The 16592-nt window shown below is 42.3% G+C and overlaps 1 protein-coding gene across 4 annotated transcripts in view; it reads left to right on the top strand.

The window, feature by feature from the left end:
- Window positions 1-16592, top strand: part of DCLK1 (doublecortin like kinase 1) — a 382755-nt gene that overhangs the window by 60211 nt on the left and 305952 nt on the right. For all 4 annotated transcript variants that reach the window (XM_066582756.1, XM_066582763.1, XM_066582790.1 and 1 more), the window contains exon 3: window positions 15669-16015. In XM_066582756.1, the coding sequence (XP_066438853.1) occupies window positions 15669-16015 (347 nt within the window). The remainder of the gene's footprint in view (window positions 1-15668; window positions 16016-16592) is intronic.

A 16592-nucleotide genomic window follows, 5' to 3' on the forward strand; every position in this document is an offset into this window, starting at 1 on the left:
AGTCCTTACACTAAGCAGGAGTCCAGAGACATAACCAAACAAAACTGAAAACACAAACCTTTCTTGCAGCCACCACACATAGAACCTGCACACACCACACAGAGAGAGAGAATGAGAAAGCTGAGCACACTCACACCTGGGAAGACAGCTTTTATGTGTACTGACATAGAGTGATTGGCCGACTGGAGACACATACACGCCCAGCCAGCACAATCCCCCACACCTGAGCAGGAGAACCCCAGAGCACCTGTAGAACCACATGTCTGAAGACACAGACGTGAGAATTGTCCCCTGATATATTTATACATAGTTTTTAGGTTGCTCCTCAGTCATCTTTTTTCTAAACGTAATAATCCCTGGGTATTGTAGTCATCCATTACATTTATTACTTTAGTCGCCCACGTTTATACCCGCTCAAGCTCTGATATGTCCTTCTTAAATGTCGGTGCCCAAAACTGTACACAGTATTCCATGTGTGGTCTGACCAGTGACTTGTAAAGAGGAAGAACAATGTTCTTGTCATGCGCTATACCTCTTTTGATGCACCTCATGATCCTATTTGCCTTGGCAGCAGCTGCCTGACACTGGTTTCTCCAGTTAGCTTAGGTTGGTAAAATCCCCTGGTGCAAACACTGAGTCATGACTGACTCCTAGGGTGAGGTCATATTCTGACATTTTCTTGGCAAACTGTTTTTGCAGAGTGGTTTGCCATTGCCTTCCCCAGTCATCTTTTTACCCCCCAGCAGGATGGAAGGCTGACCTTGAGCTGACTACCTGAAAGTCCATTTCCATGTCAGTGTTACCTAGTGGTTTCCCTTTTAGTGTGTAATGGTGTAATATATTTCTTCTGCCCATAACTTTACATTTATCAGTGTTAAACCTCATTTGCAACTTATCTGCCCCCAAATTATCCAGATCCTCTTGCAATTGCTTTGTGTCCTCTCTTGTGTTAATTTCTTTACATAGTTCTGTATTTGCAAATATTGATATTTTACTGTACAATCCTTCTACCAGGTCATGCTTCACTTGCTGTGCTTCACTCATCAGGAGAGCTTTAAACTAGAACAATATGGGAGGGGAAGTGAAAGGCCAGGTAAAAATACACAGCTAATTAATACATTTGAGAACCTCGCTGTTAAAATTCAGAAGGAAAGTAGAGGAGCAAGAGACACCGATCACAAACTAAACTGTTTTACACAAATGCAAAGAGCATGGGAAACAAACAAGGAGAATTGGAGCTTCTAACACAGGAAGAGAAATATTATGTCATCACAGAAACCTGGTGGGATGATACACAGGATTGGAATACAAGGCTTGAAGGATACAGCTTATTTATAAGAAACAGACCAAAAAAAAGGGGAGGAGGTAATGCGTTGTATGTTAGGAAAACATTAATGTCCACAGAGATTCACGCTTTAGAGTATGGTAGTTTTGTAGAAACTGTTTGGGTAAGAATACAAGGAAAGAACAGCAAAAAGGACACCATTGTAGGCATTTACTATAGGCCACCTGGACAAGCAGAAGATATGGATGAACTCTTTCTATATCAGATGGCCAAGCTCTCAAAAAAGCATGACATAGTGATCATGGGAGATTTTAACTATCCAGACATTTGTTGGGATTCTCTCTCATGTAAAATTAATGGATCCCGCAAATTCTTATCTGCTCTTGCTGACAACTTTATCTTTCAAAAGGCAGAAGAGAAAACAAGGGGATCTGCTATCTTGGACCTAATTCTTACCATTAGGTAGGAAATGATTGAGGAATTAAGAGTGGCTGGGACCTTGGGAGGCAGTGATCACACTACCCTTGAATTTTGGATAAAAAGTGGAGGAAGACCTGAGAGACTCAGACCTCAAGGTTGGATTTCAGAAAGGCAGATTTTAATTAACTCAGAAAGAGGATAAGAAGAACGCAATGGCTGGATGTTCTTAAGGACAGAAATGTCCAAAAAGGTTGGTAAATACTGCAAAATGAGATTCTCAAAGCACAATTGTTAACGATCCCTAAAAGAAGGAAGAATGGGAAGCCTTTAAAGAGACCAGGATGGATGAATACAGAACTTACACACATGTTAAAAGGAAAAAAAATATGTTTATCAAAAGGAAAGAGGGGGGAATATCTAAAGAAGAATATCATGCAGTCTGCAGAAACTGTAGGGCAAGTGTCAGAAAAGCTAAAGCTAATAATAAATTGATGCTTGCAACAGAGGCCAAAAGCAATAAAAAAAGGAGTTTTGAGTATGTCAAAAGCAAAAGAGAAGTCAAGGATGCTATTGGATGCTTATAAGATGAAAATGGTGAATTGGTTAAGAATGATGTTGAGAAGGTGGAACTTTTAAATTTCTATTTTGTATCTGTTTTCTCTCAGAAAGTAGATGGAACATCAAATGATCTTCTCTGTGCTATTAGGGGAATAAGAGAATACAGGCTATCTATAAGCAGAAAGATGATGTGGGAGCACATAGCTAACTTAAATGAATTCAAATCTCAAGGTCCAGATGAATTACATTCTAGGATACTAAAGGAAGCAGCAGAGGTAATTGTTGAACCACTTGCCTTAATCTTTGAAAATTCCTGGAGAACAGGAGAAATCCCAGAAGATTGGAAAATGCTGTCCCTGTCTTCAAAAAAGGGGAGGAAGGTAGATCCAGAAAACTACAGGCTGCGAAAGATCTTTGAACAAATTATTAAACAGCATGTATGCAAGTACTTGGATGAAAAGGGAGTAATTATTGTTTCAATCAATTTTTATTAAACATTTTCGATTAGTACACAGCAGCACTGCACAATATTAATCTGCCAGTATTTTTTAGTCAGAACGTGACAACATTGCATCTCTGCAAAATATTATTATGGCTGTAGCAGAATACACTGAAATTCCATTAAAAAATCCAACTGAGGGGGGGGGGGTATGAGTCAAGGGGAAGGAAGGAAAGGGGAAGACCTTGCTCTCTCGGTTCCGCGGACCCCTATGGGTCCTAGGTGACTGTGTTCAACTAGTTCTCAAAGGCAGCTGAGGTTCTCAGGTGGCCTGCTCCTCCTCCTCCACTGACCCTTCTACATCGTATCTCATAAGCGTGTTGAGTTTCTCTGTCCATGTAATCCTTGTGGGGGGGATGTGGAGCACCACAAACCAGGTACAGACATCCTAACCTCCAGGACAACCAATCTTAATAACTCTGACTTAATCTTTGCCATAGATCCTGGTATCATAAGTAGGAGGGCCATTTTAGCTATTATGGACACTGTCGATCTGGTCATATTGTTATAGAGAAGTTCCACGTTTTTCCACAGATCTTTAACTGGGGGACAATCCCACCATATGTGCAGCATTGTTCCGGAACTACCCTGACATCTTCAGCACACAGGGGAAATCTGGGTGTCCATTTGATGCAACCTCGATGGTGTCCTATACCAGCGCGATATGATTTTAAAGTTCTGTTCTTGAATTCTACTGAATTTGGTGCTCTTCCAATCTGAACTGGAACATGTTGCCCCCAGTTCTCGCTCCCAATGTCCCGAGTAGCCGAGTAGATTGTCCTCTATCCCGCGGGTTATCAACAATTTCTAAATTAACGAGATCTTGTGCTTGACAGGGGACGACATCATATAGTAAGCTTCAAAGTGTGTCATAGTGCAGCATCCTCTGGGCGTCAGAGACTCCACATAACCCCTCACCTGAAAATAGTTCAGCCAAGCCCCCGGGGGAGGTCTAGAGTCCTCAAAGAAATCTCTTAAAGGGGTTGTCTCGCGCCGAAACGGGTTTTTTTTTTTTAACCCCCCCCCCCCCCCCCCCGTTCGGCGCGAGACAACCCCGATGCAGGGGTTAAAAAAACAACCCGCACAGCGCTTACCTGAATCCCGGCGGTCCGGCGTCTTCATACTTACCTGCTGAAGATGGCCGCCGGGATCCTCTGTCTCCGTGGACCGCAGGGCTTCTGTGCGGTCCATTGCCGATTCCAGCCTCCTGATTGGCTGGAATCGGCACGTGACGGGGCGGAGCTACACGGAGCCGGCATTCTACACGAGCGGCCCCATAGAAGACTGCAGAAGACCCGGACTGCGCAAGCGCGGCTAATTTGGCCATCGGAGGGCGAAAATTAGTCGGCTCCATGGGAACGAGGACGCCAGCAACGGAGCAGGTAAGTATAAAACTTTTTATAACTTCTGTATGGCTCATAATTAATGCACAATGTATATTACAAAGTGCATTATTATGGCCATACAGAAGTGTATAACCCCACTTGCTGCCGCGGGACAACCCCTTTAAGGGCTTCACCCCCGATTGTGTGACCACATCTCTTATAGGTAGGTTTGAGGCGCTAGGCAGGGACAGAACAGTGTCTCCCCCCTTAGAGGTCAGGAACTGAGGATTGACCACCAGCGGAGTCATCAGTTCCGGAACAGATATCAGGCCCATTTTTGGGGCGAATGTCCCCTATACCCTAAGGACTTCCAACAGAAGTGGCGAGAGGGTATGTATTTCCCTCAAGAGCTGTCTCGGGATCCAAGGGGCCCCCTGGACCATTGTAGAATCTGGATTATGCTCCAACTCTACCCATAGTTTGGAGCCCCTGTCCCGAAGGAGAGTTAGTACAAGGTTAGCAAGACTCGCCCTATAGTATAAGGCGAAGTCTGGGAGTCCCAACCCTCCCTCCTCCTTAGGGCGCGTGAGGAGCGTGAAGCTGAGCCGACGTCCCTTCCATACGAAATTGATGATCAGAAATCAGATGCTAAGCAAGTAATGACAGTCAAGATGGACAGGCAAAGTCTGACACAGATACAGGAACTTCAGTAAGAAATCCATTTTTACCCCGTTGACTCTGCCCGTCTACGACGCATACAGAGGGCTCCATTTTTCCAGATCTGCCCTAAGGTTAGACAGGAAGGGCTGAAAATTTAGTTTGAAAATCTGGGCGGAGTCTGTGGGTAATTGCACCCCTAGGTATTTGATAGATGAGGATCTCCATTTAAAGGGGAATGCCTCTGAGAGTTCCTGGGCTTCGTTCTGGGGGAGAGTTACATTAAGTATTTCAGATATGTGTAGGTTGAGCTTAAAGTTGCTCACCCGCCCGTATCTCGTAAACTCCGTCATCACCACCGGTAATCCCACTCTGGGGTTCGACAGAAACAGGAAGAGGTCATCCACGAACAACGCCATTTTATGCTCACAGGTGCCCTCCATTAAGCCCCTGATTGAAGCGTTTTTCCTGATGGCATTGGCTAGAGACTCCATTGACAGGATATAGAGTAAGGGCGATAGAGGGCAGCCCTGGCGTGTGCGATTACGGATTTTACCCTCCATGTATTTTCACCCATAGAGACTCCACATGTTCATCTCCCATATATCTTCCCGTAATGTGGGCTTTAAACAGGATTTTACATAAATCCACACCAAATCCACGCAGAAATTGACACACAGTGCGAATCATAAATCTGCAGCATGTCAATTGTTTGCTGTGTATTTTTACTGTTGCTTTCACCTTTTGCTATGCAAAGGGTTAAATCCCGAACAGATCTGCAGCATTTCCATATTATTTGGTGTGGGTATTTTGCTGTTATAGATCTGTCTGCGGATTCACTGCAAATTTGCAGTGTATCCACCAGTAACCTTAGGCTCGTGTCAAATAGGCATAAACACATTTATGTGCGTGTTCGCACCACGTAATTGTGCAATGGGCATTGCATCTTTGAACGCCTGTGTTTGACTGTACTTAATTTTTTTGTGTACTTTGGGCACACAAGAAATCACGCAAGCATGCTCCCATTCATTGAAATGGGCAATAAAGTTAATTACTTCAATATATGTGCTGTTTTCCTGCACAAATACGCAGGAAAATAGAGCCTGTGAAAAACTCATTGAATTCAATGGATTCTATTCACTGCGTATTGCGCACAAATTCTAGGAGGGAAAAACACTTCATGCGGACGGATTCACATGGACTTATTTGCGCACAAAAAATTTGCCCGCACAATACATAGTGAACCCACTCATGGGTTCATTCACATCAGCATGTTTTGCTTGTGCATTTTATTCACTTTTGCATGCTCCATTTTCCTTTGTATTTACGCAGGGTAAGAGCATATAATGAATCAATTACACTAATTGCCCATTTCAATGAATGGGAGCATGGTTGCTTGTTTTTTGCACATGCAAATGTGCACAATTCGTATGCGCAAAAAGTACAGCAAAAAACACACATGCATGCGCAAATACGCAATGCCCATTGCACAAATACGCAGTGCAAAAGCATACATAAATACGCTTACGCCCGTGTGACCCAGGCCTTAACGTTGCATCAGACTTGATTTAGGGTTTTACCTATTTTTTTTTTTATTATGATTGGGGGTGCGCCAAAAGAAAATTTCGCCATCAGACCTAAGGCCGGCCCTGAGTAGAACATCCCATAGTTTGTCTACTTTAACTGTAAAGAATCCCTTCCTATATGGATGCATAAATTGCCTTTTCTTCACAGGTAGTTAATGTCTCCTCATTCTTTGTACAGTCCTTGGGAAGAATACTTGCATGCTTTTTAGAATTTTGGACCTAAAACTGAATCCCATACTCTGCATATGGACTTACAAGGGATTTATAGAGGGGTAACATTACATTGGGATCCCAGATTTTAAACTCTATTTTTATACAGCCTTGCTGCTGCTTGGCATTGAGTACTGCTGCTTAGCTTAGTTGTAACCAGAATACGCAGATTATTTGTAACCAGAATACCAAAGTCCTTCTCTTGTTCTGTTGTCACCAGTTCTATTCCATTCAATGTACATGTAGTAAGTAATACAATTCCTGCAGCCTAGGTGCATCACTTAACGTTTATCAACCTTAAAATTCTTTTACCATGTTCTTGCCCATGCTGACCTGCTATCCAGGTCTTTTTGTGACATTTTACAATAAAGCTATGATTTAAGAATCCTACACAGGTTTTTATCCTCAGGAAAAACTGACACTTTACCTTCAACCCAATGCGCAAGGTCATCCGTAAAAAGAATAAAAAGTATTGTGCCTAACACAGATCCATGCTCTCCCTAACTGGAGTCGTTCTTACTTTTTCATTCATTCCAGACCGCCATGTAGATTTCTCCCAGCCATGACTTGCCTGTCCAGACTTTTATGCACAGAGCATATTTCCAGCACCCATACCACCATTTCACTACCTCTCCACAAACACTCCATCCTGCTCTATATGGTAATAATGCCTCCTCCCCAGTACCCTAAAACCAGTACTACCTCACAGTAGAATTGTCACCCTTTATGCTGTCCTCATATATTGTAAGGTCACCTTTGTAATGCCCCCATGTATTGCAATGTCCTTTTTGTGCTACCCCTCATATGTTGTAACGGTACTTTTGTGTTACCTCCTCATACATTGTAATGCCCCCTTTGTGCTGCCCCCTTAGACATTGTAAAGCCCACTTTGTGACAATAGTGCCCGTATTGTACCAATAAAAAAATTAGACTCACCTCACCCATTCCCATGATGAGTTGCCGGTTCTCTTCTTCCTGCCCAGGATAAGAGACACCTTACCACGATGTCCTCATGCCGCCTAACGTCCTTGGCATGCTCGAAGATCTGGCAGGTTGCAGGCCTAAAGCAGCCTGCAGCTTGCCAGAGCAAGTGACGGAACAGGGAGCCAATATCTCTCTGCTATGCCATAGCTTGCAGCTGGATCAGATCTCTTTGAGAGTGGTGCTCGTACAGAGAACCAGGTGGGCTCTTGTCCGAAGCTGATATACTATAATAGTCAAGTATGATCCATTGTGATCCGAGCAAAAATTAGCAGTGACTTAAAACACATATCTTTCTTAAGATGAACAGTAGGGCAGATTTATGAAATTGTCTAAAAGAAAAACTGTCTTTGTTGGTGATATCAACCAATCACAGGGCAGCTTTCATTTTTCAAGAACAAAATATGAAATGAAAGCTGTCCTGTGATTGGTTGTATAATGACCCAGACCTAGGTGGTGTTTAAGCAGCGGGGTAGAAATGAGATGGTAGTCACGGTGGTCTACTGCTTCTTCTAGCAGATGATGCAAATAGTGGTCTATTGGGCCAACCAAAACCAGTGGTAAAAACAATAAAATAAAATAGTAAAATAGGCAGTTGTTGTAGCTTGCTACCCACAAAGTCGGGTAGGGTAAGATGTTGATTTTTGTCGTGTCACCAGTCCGTATATGGGTGGGGACCCATTCCAAACAAAAATAATAAATATAAAAATTTGGAGAACTAAACAAAAATGGGGGTAGTTGTCCTGACTCTCCTGTAGTGTCGTGTTGTATCTCAATGCAGTTGTTGTAGGTGGTGGGAAGTACTTCAGGAAGCAGACTTTGGATGAAAACAATTCCGAACTTTATTAGGATAGAGTTCTTCATCCCAATAGCAGTTACATTATTCTCATTACATTGTCATTATTTAGATTACAGACTCCACTTGCGCCACTCACTAGGGATTTAGTTAGTGGGCTGAGACTGGAAAAGGTTAATTGCTGACTTGCTTATGTTTCTCTCTTGATTTCTTTTCCTTTCTCCTCTGCTCTCTCTCTCTTTCTCTCCATAACCTTTGGTTATTAGTACTTACACTCTATGTTCTTCTTACCACCACACTGGCTAAAGTAGATGGTCACCTTCTTCCTCCCTGGTCTCTATCTCAGGTGTCTCTGGACTAGACTCTTTCCAGGCCTGGACTAGACTGGATAATCCCACCAACTCTCTGTCATTTATACTCTCCCCACTAACCAATCCTGAGCTAAGGGATAACTGACTACCCAATCCCAGGCTAGCTAGGGGTGACTGACAGGTGTGAGAGCAGGTTAGGGTGTAGTATGCACTGTCATGCCACCTTAGGTGGTAGAAACACCAGACATTAAGACTTTAGTGCCCATATAAAGGAATATACACATAATTTAACACAATTACGCACAATTATAAACATATACATTTACAATAGCTAGTAATAGTGATGCTGTGGGACCCCAAATCTGCACAACAAAGACAGTTTTTCTTTTAGACAGTTTCAGAACTCTGACCAAAGTTTTATTCAACTATTATGAGTTCTGCACTAATACAATACAGTAATGTTATCTTCTGTCTAGTAATATTAATATTTGAGCATATCAAAATGGAAAAGGGAATTGTGCTTATGGATAGTATAAGAAAAAAACCCAGAAATGCTTCCTCTTTTATGGTTGTAAAATATGTCATATACTGTACAGTACCTCCCTTAAAGTCATATTTTTAGATTACTGTCAGAAACCAGGAACACTTAAGAGAAGCCAAACCAAGAGCTGAGCCTAGTTCCCCTAGCCAACATAACAGTATTGGGCCGGAATGGAATAGGGTTTTGAATAAGGCATCGGTAGAGTGATGGCGAGCTACGAGTACCTGCCCTTCAGATGACGAGACAGTTGAATAAAGGGTTGTGACTGGGAAGTCGGTCTACAACAGTTGAGAGGCCAGATTTGTTGGCACTGTTATCAGGGCAATGGGCAACACGTCTAAGATACTTAGGGACAGTGCAAGGCCACCGACCAAGCATCAAGTAATGAGTGGAGCAGAAGAGGGAAATTGTATTGAATCCTCACAGTGAGGACCACTACACCACATAATGTGCTGTAATGCAAGTACTGTGCCTCTCCTGTAGGGGAAGAAAAACATTTTCTTTGCAAAGAATATTGTTGCATTGTAAAGATTGTCTCTAAGTTGTATGTTGATTGAATATTGCAGAAGTACTGTATAAAGATTGCCTAATGTGCCTGAAACAGGCTTGTGTCTCCTTTCTAGTGTTGGCCAGTTAGTTCTGCTTTAGTAAAAAACTTGAAGAAAACTGTCTTTGATTCTTGCATCTCATACTCTACAACCAACCAAAAAAAACTGCTCTGGTCTGCACCTTACAGTATAACACTTAGGCACTGTCTGTGTATGCCAACATGACAGGTTTGGGCAGGAATAGAATAGTGATTTGAATAAGGGATGGATGGAATGATGATGCCAGAAAAGGCAGTGGGGGTTTAAAATATCTGGTCTTTAGGGAGTGAAGAGCCATTTTGTTCAGATCCTTGGAGATTAATCTTCTACCTATCCGCATTGTTCTACCATTGTGTGCAGCAGTGGAGGGGCTTGGTTGCATTCGTAGTAGTTTAGAGAGCAGGATGGAATGGTTTGATTAGAGAAAGTTCTGAAGTAGCATGTCACAGCAGATGGTGATTGGTGGTTGGGGAAGGTCCTCGAATTCGGGCATATTGAGAACATGAATGTTGTTGGAGGGATCTAATATAGTTCTGGGTGCCCCTGATGGCTTTACATGTTTTTTTCTGGTGGTGGTGTTGACTCCACATTGGTGTAAGGACCTGCTGGTTGTGAGGTGGAGGGCACGAGGTCTGGTAGATGCTGCCTCTAAAAGCCAGTATCCATTTGGCTCAAGATTAATAGGATGAGTGCATGGGAAAGTTTGAAGGCCAGATTTTTTTAGCTTCAAGGATCAACTCTCATCTTTGCATATACTTATTTACTGCATGCTATGGATGTAAGATGTCCGGTAGGTTGACCTGCTGCGTTAATAAAAATGGCTGTCATTTATTTGTTGTGTGTTAAATAGAGGAGCTGCTATGGCCAATTTCTTCCATTTCTTTATCTTGTAAAGTAAAATAGTAAGAGTAATGAGCAGCCCATACCCATGTCAAACTAGCCAAATTATTAAGACCCAGCAGTTACCACATCCTGTTTTTAGTGGAATTAAAACCATGTAAATCTGGAGATTAAATATTAGACTCTATTCCAATGCCTATACAGCCATTAATACAAACACAATCTGCATGCCATGTCCTTGATATTCTGAACTATGAGCTGTTATAAGTGATTTTGCGACTTTTCACCCTTGGATCCGCCTGATGTGCAGTAAAGTAGAAAGTTTCCAGATCTCGTCTGGATTCTTTTGCTAAATTAGACCAGTACAAATTAGCTTGCGGCTGTGGTTTATGTTTAAATAACTGGAAAATTATTGAGCATCTGTACTGTACATGACTGTGAAGCATGGGGGGATTATTAAGATATATGATATTTAACTAATGTAATATAAAACTGAGATTAGCAATACACTTAAATACCAACTTTATTACAAGAGGGTTTATGGGTGCATTCACACGTCGCTGATTTGCTACAGATTTTGGTGCAGATCTGCAGCAGATTTCACTCCTTCAACTTGAATTCAATGGAAATTTCGTTTTCAACTTCAACTTGAATTCAATGGTGAATTATGCTGCACATCTGCAACAAAATCTGAACAAATCAGTGATGTGTGAATGCTCCCGCACTCTAAGGCCTTAGTCACACGGGCGTAAATACGCGCATTAAAAAACCGCGTGACCATGTCCATTGCCACCAATATGTTCTATCTTTAGTAGGTGCGTTTTTACGCACGTATATACGCGCGTATTTACGTCCGCGGGTTTTTACGCGCGTATATACGCACGTATTTACGCCCGTGTGACTAAGGCCTAAGGGCTCCTTCACATGGCCGTAAGCGTTTTTGCCTGCCTCCGCCGGCGCTGTAAAAACGCATGAACTGGCACACAAATCTAACATTTGTGCACCCGTTCAGACGGCATGGGCTCCGGGGCATACATGCCGAGCCCGAAATGCTTTTGGGTCTCCCCTCGCTGGCTCACCTGCTCTCTCCTTCGGTCTGGCTGTTTGCAATGGAAGAGGGCAGTACGGGGGTGGAGCTAAGCTCCCGCCCCTTTGTCCGCATCAGCAATGGGAAGGGGTGGGACGGAGAGGAGATTAGGTCTGCCTCTGCCTTGCCCCCTCCCATTGCAAGCAGCTGGAGGAGAGAAGAGGGAAGGAGTTTAGCAGTCACACCTACCACCCCCCTTCTTCGACCGCCGTCATTGACTCCCATAGGAGCCCATGCAGCGGCCAACATATTCCGACCCGAAAGATAATTCCAGAACTATTTTAGCGGGCCGGTATGAAAGCACTTGGCGCTATATTGCCCCGGTCGGGTGTTTTCACGCCATGTGATCTGATGCATTGGAATCCAATGCATCAGATCGTAGCTTATATTGGCCGACCGTGAAAACGGAGGCCGATATACACTCATGTGAAAGAGGCCTAAAGCTGTTTTACCATTTCAGATATTTACGCATATCCACAGATTATTGTACAAATGTCTGGTAGGTGTTGGTCTGGAGAACAGGGATCTCTTGACACCAGTTTACATAGGCAAGACAAACTTTGTTGGCTCTTTCAAAAACTCACAAGGACTTTAATGAAGATACACAATCTGTGACCATCATTCTCCCAGTAGATCGGGATCCTCTAGTATAAGATTACCTTAGAAACTTTCTCCTCTTTTTTTACCATATCACAAGAAGATTTGAACACATTTTTTCTAATCAACAGTATTTAACTGACTCCCTTTTTCTAGATGTTACTGTTAGCTCCATGGAGCTCTACAGGTATATTCAAAAGGTTTAAACTTGAGCTGCTCGAGGAATCATAGACTGTTCACACAGCATTTTGTGAACTGATTCTCTCTCCATTTGTAAAACAAGCAGAAGCGTATGGTTTTAAGACATTGAACGTAAGGCTTAGAAACCACCTTACTATTAAATATGTATAGTTTTTTACATTTGTTATCATTGGTTATTAAAATTCAGCACAAGCAGTGATGTCGCTCTATAGGCAGGACTTTCTCCCAGGTCACACCCTGCCTGCATGTTAACTGGTTAGTCTTGAATTAACTACCTCTAGGGTCGTTAATTCGTTTTTAAAAATTATATATATATGTGTGTGTGTATATCATTTCGAAAGCATATTCGTGGTGTTTGGCAATCATTAGTCTGTTAAGACTTATATGAAAGATATAAATTTCATATGTGTTCTATATAAGATAAGGTTAAATTGATATATGTATGGAGTACATCTTAGGGAGTATATGAAGACTAGAGATGAGCGAACGTACTCGGTAAGGGCGATTTCGCAATCGAGCACCGCGATTTTCGAGTACTTCACTACTCTGGTGAAAAGTACTCGGGTGCGCTGTGGGTGAGCGGGGGCTTGCAGCGGGGAGTGGGGGGGAGAGGGAGAGAGAGAGGGCTCCCCCCTGTTCCCGGCTGCTACCCCCCACTCCCCTCTGCAACCCCCCGCCCCACAGCGCACCCGAGTACTTTTCACCCTAGTAGTGAAGTACTCGAAAATCGCGGTGCTCGATTGCGAAATCGCCCTTACCGAGTATGTTCGCTCATCTCTAATGAAGACATATCCATCTATATACATATATCGAGAGCTTCACATATTAAATAGAAAGAACTAATTATCATCTGTTTCGCTATACTGGCTAATTAGTCAGACAGATATGTTTTTCTCAAAACAAAATCCAACTTTTCATTATTAGTTCTTACCTCCCAGTTCCCCCCTCTGCCTATACTTTTGATTTAGACCTGAGCTAATTGGGCTCTTCACACAAAGTGACCTTGAATTCCTCTGATTGCTCTATACTTGAGCCAAGCCACCTGCATGCACATTTTAGCAGAGACATAAAAGTCAAAAAGAAACTTTAGGATAGAACAAAGGCAAGATGGCATATGAGAGAACATTATGGCTTCTCTCACATTGCCATAGCTGTCACCTGTCTCTTTGCTAAACCTATTCAAGCTTTTTGTATTTTATTATTTGATGCCTTTGAATTGCTTTTCCGTTATAACAGGTAGATTTCAATCTGCATCTTGTAAAATAATTAATGCCAGTCTGCTTCTTCAAAAAGTCATTTTGATAGAGTAGACACAGCTGTTTTAGGGCAGTAAGGGACATGGTTGTTAACATTGTCTGCAGTAAATCTGTCTGCAACTGATCATAAATTCCCTTTAATGAGAGTATGGCTTTCTTCAGAATAGTATAAAGTAACTGATTACAAGGCTAGTGAAATAAGAACGATCCTGCTTGTAGAATAGAAAGTAATGCAAACGACTGACAAGGCACATGAAACTTCCTCCTTGATTTCCAGTTGTAAAGCAGGGCCATTATGTACTGTGCATGTCTAGAACTGAGATGAGTAAAGTCAAGACATGCTGGGATTTGTGGCTCACCGATAGGAATTACTTTTGTTTTCGGCAATAAATATATAGAAAGTCTAAAATGTTGATCTTGTATCTTATACTACGGCAAAGGATGTTTTATCTCCATAAGGCCTTATTCACACGAGCGTTTTTACATGGCTAATTTAGCTACCCATCGCGACCATGGGAAGCATTGGATTCCAATGCATTTATTCACATGGCCGATTATTAGCGGCGCAGATAAGACATCAGTGGCAAAATACGCCGGCCGATGTTTTGACACGGACGAAAAAGATAGGTCTTGCCCTATTTTTCAGCTGCGATCAGCCGGCAACTTCTATAAAATGCCTATGGTAGCTGCCGACAATGGCAGGGGGAGGTAGTCTAGCAGTGGCTAGCGCTGCTAAACTATGTCAAGTGGCTCTATTAAGCCAGTTGAAGTACTTATGTCAGCTGAAAGAATTCCGGGCTGCGGCGTATATACGCCGTACCCAGCCGTGGGAATGAGCGAGAAAATGCGAGACATAGCTGGGACTTGGTCACGGCTTTTTCTCATTTATTCTATAAGGGGTTGTCCGGAATATGAAGAAATGGACTGCTTTTCCAATGGCAGTCTTGGGACGATACCAGATGCAGCCCAAAGGCAAGAGTTTTTCTGTTCCTATGAAGACAAAGATGTTTTTTTAAAATCCCGGACAACCTTTTTATTTACCGCACCTAATTGCTGCGCTAAAGTGTTTTATTGGAAAAAGTGCATCTTTTTGGCTGTGTAGGGACACAGTTATGAAAAAGTTTACTATTGTAGTCAATGCATAAGATTCCATAATTCTCCTTAGGATTATATACAAGGTAATTGCAAAAGAAAGGTGCAAAAGTAAAGCTGATTTCTTCATACATGAATTGACATACAACAGCGCCTGGGCAGAACTGGACCACCAACTTGCCATCTGCTGCGTCCACGTCGAACATCTGTGAGGTGCATTAAAAACTTGAAGAGTTCTTCTCTCTTTTCATGTCATTCTGGCTGTTTTACGCCAATTCATCTATGAAGAAATTAGCTTTACTTCTGCACCATTTTTTTTATGAATCACCCTGCACATTGCAAATTGCCAACTAGCATTTAGTCTCCGGTCTTTGGCAGTTGTGTGTTGTATATACTGTATAAGAATGTTGGTTCACACCAACTTTAGGCTTTTTGTTCAGTTGGAATATCTGAAACTGTCAAACAAATGCATACCCCTGTGGTAAAAGGACATGCTTTTGCATACTTCAGACTAAAGTCAGTGGGCACTGAAGACATATAAGTTGGGAGAACTTCTCATTATACTGCATACACTGTATGTTGACCCCCAATGTGGTGAAAACCTAGCCACAACAGACTTAAGACTTACGTTCTTGCTCAGGTTTTTTAATGTGGATGTAGCATTGAGCCCACTTTGAGTCTCCTAAAGTCTACTAAATTACAGAAAGAAGTTCTATGACCTCATCATATCATCTACTAGACCAAAAATGTGAACAAGAAAGAAGAAATACTGATTATGTGGTTTATACTGTATATAATATGTGATTGCAGCCTTAAGGTAACAAAGATTTCTCTTTCAGGTGAAAGTTATGTTTGCGGATCTATTGAGCCATTTAAAAAACTGGAGTACACAAAGAATGTAAACCCCAACTGGTCTGTGAATGTGAAGACAACTGGTAGCCCTCGCTCCGTGCAACCTTTGGCTACTGCTAAGCCGAGCACCTCGGAGGGAAGAGAGAACAAAGATTTCATAAGGCCAAAGCTTGTCACCATCATTAGGAGTGGTGTGAAACCACGCAAAGCCGTTCGGATTCTCCTAAACAAGAAAACAGCCCATTCATTTGAGCAAGTTCTCACTGATATAACTGATGCCATAAAACTCGATTCTGGGGTGGTGAAGCGCCTCTATACACTGGATGGAAAACAGGTATGCCATGAAATTGAATGTTTGTTACTATGGGGGTCCCAAACAGATGGTCAGTATGGAAGTTATGGCCGAATAACGGTTAAAAACGAAACCATTGACTTCAATGATTTCATTTCCACTATCAGAATTCTTGCGTGGTAACAGCACATGCGAGAAAACATAGGACTTGCCCTAGCTCATAGTATTAACTACATGCGAGAAAGATAGGGCAGTACGCATCTTCCTGCTGTTTTTTCAAACTCAGGCGCAAAAGCACGAAGTTTGAAACCTAAAAAAAATGTTTTAGCTTGTTCATGTGCAACTATGCTCCAAAGTGGTGAGTGTAGTTGTGCATACGCCCGTTTGAAGAAGCCCTAAAATTAACTAAGCCATTGACTAGTCTGTTGACTTGGTCATCTGGCTATGGATTTTTTACTCATTATACGTTACTATGCCAGACTGATAAAGGCATAAAAATAATTTAAAGGGGATTTCCGAGACAAATAAAAAAATAGTGTCAGGGAATGGTGCCAAATAAAGAAATAAGACATCCCCCTCTAATTGGTTGCCATCCAGTGCAACAGCCTCAGTTCCTGTT

This window comes from Eleutherodactylus coqui, chromosome 1, assembly GCF_035609145.1.
Source record: "Eleutherodactylus coqui strain aEleCoq1 chromosome 1, aEleCoq1.hap1, whole genome shotgun sequence".
In the NCBI taxonomy this organism is placed as follows: Eukaryota; Metazoa; Chordata; class Amphibia; order Anura; family Eleutherodactylidae; genus Eleutherodactylus; species Eleutherodactylus coqui.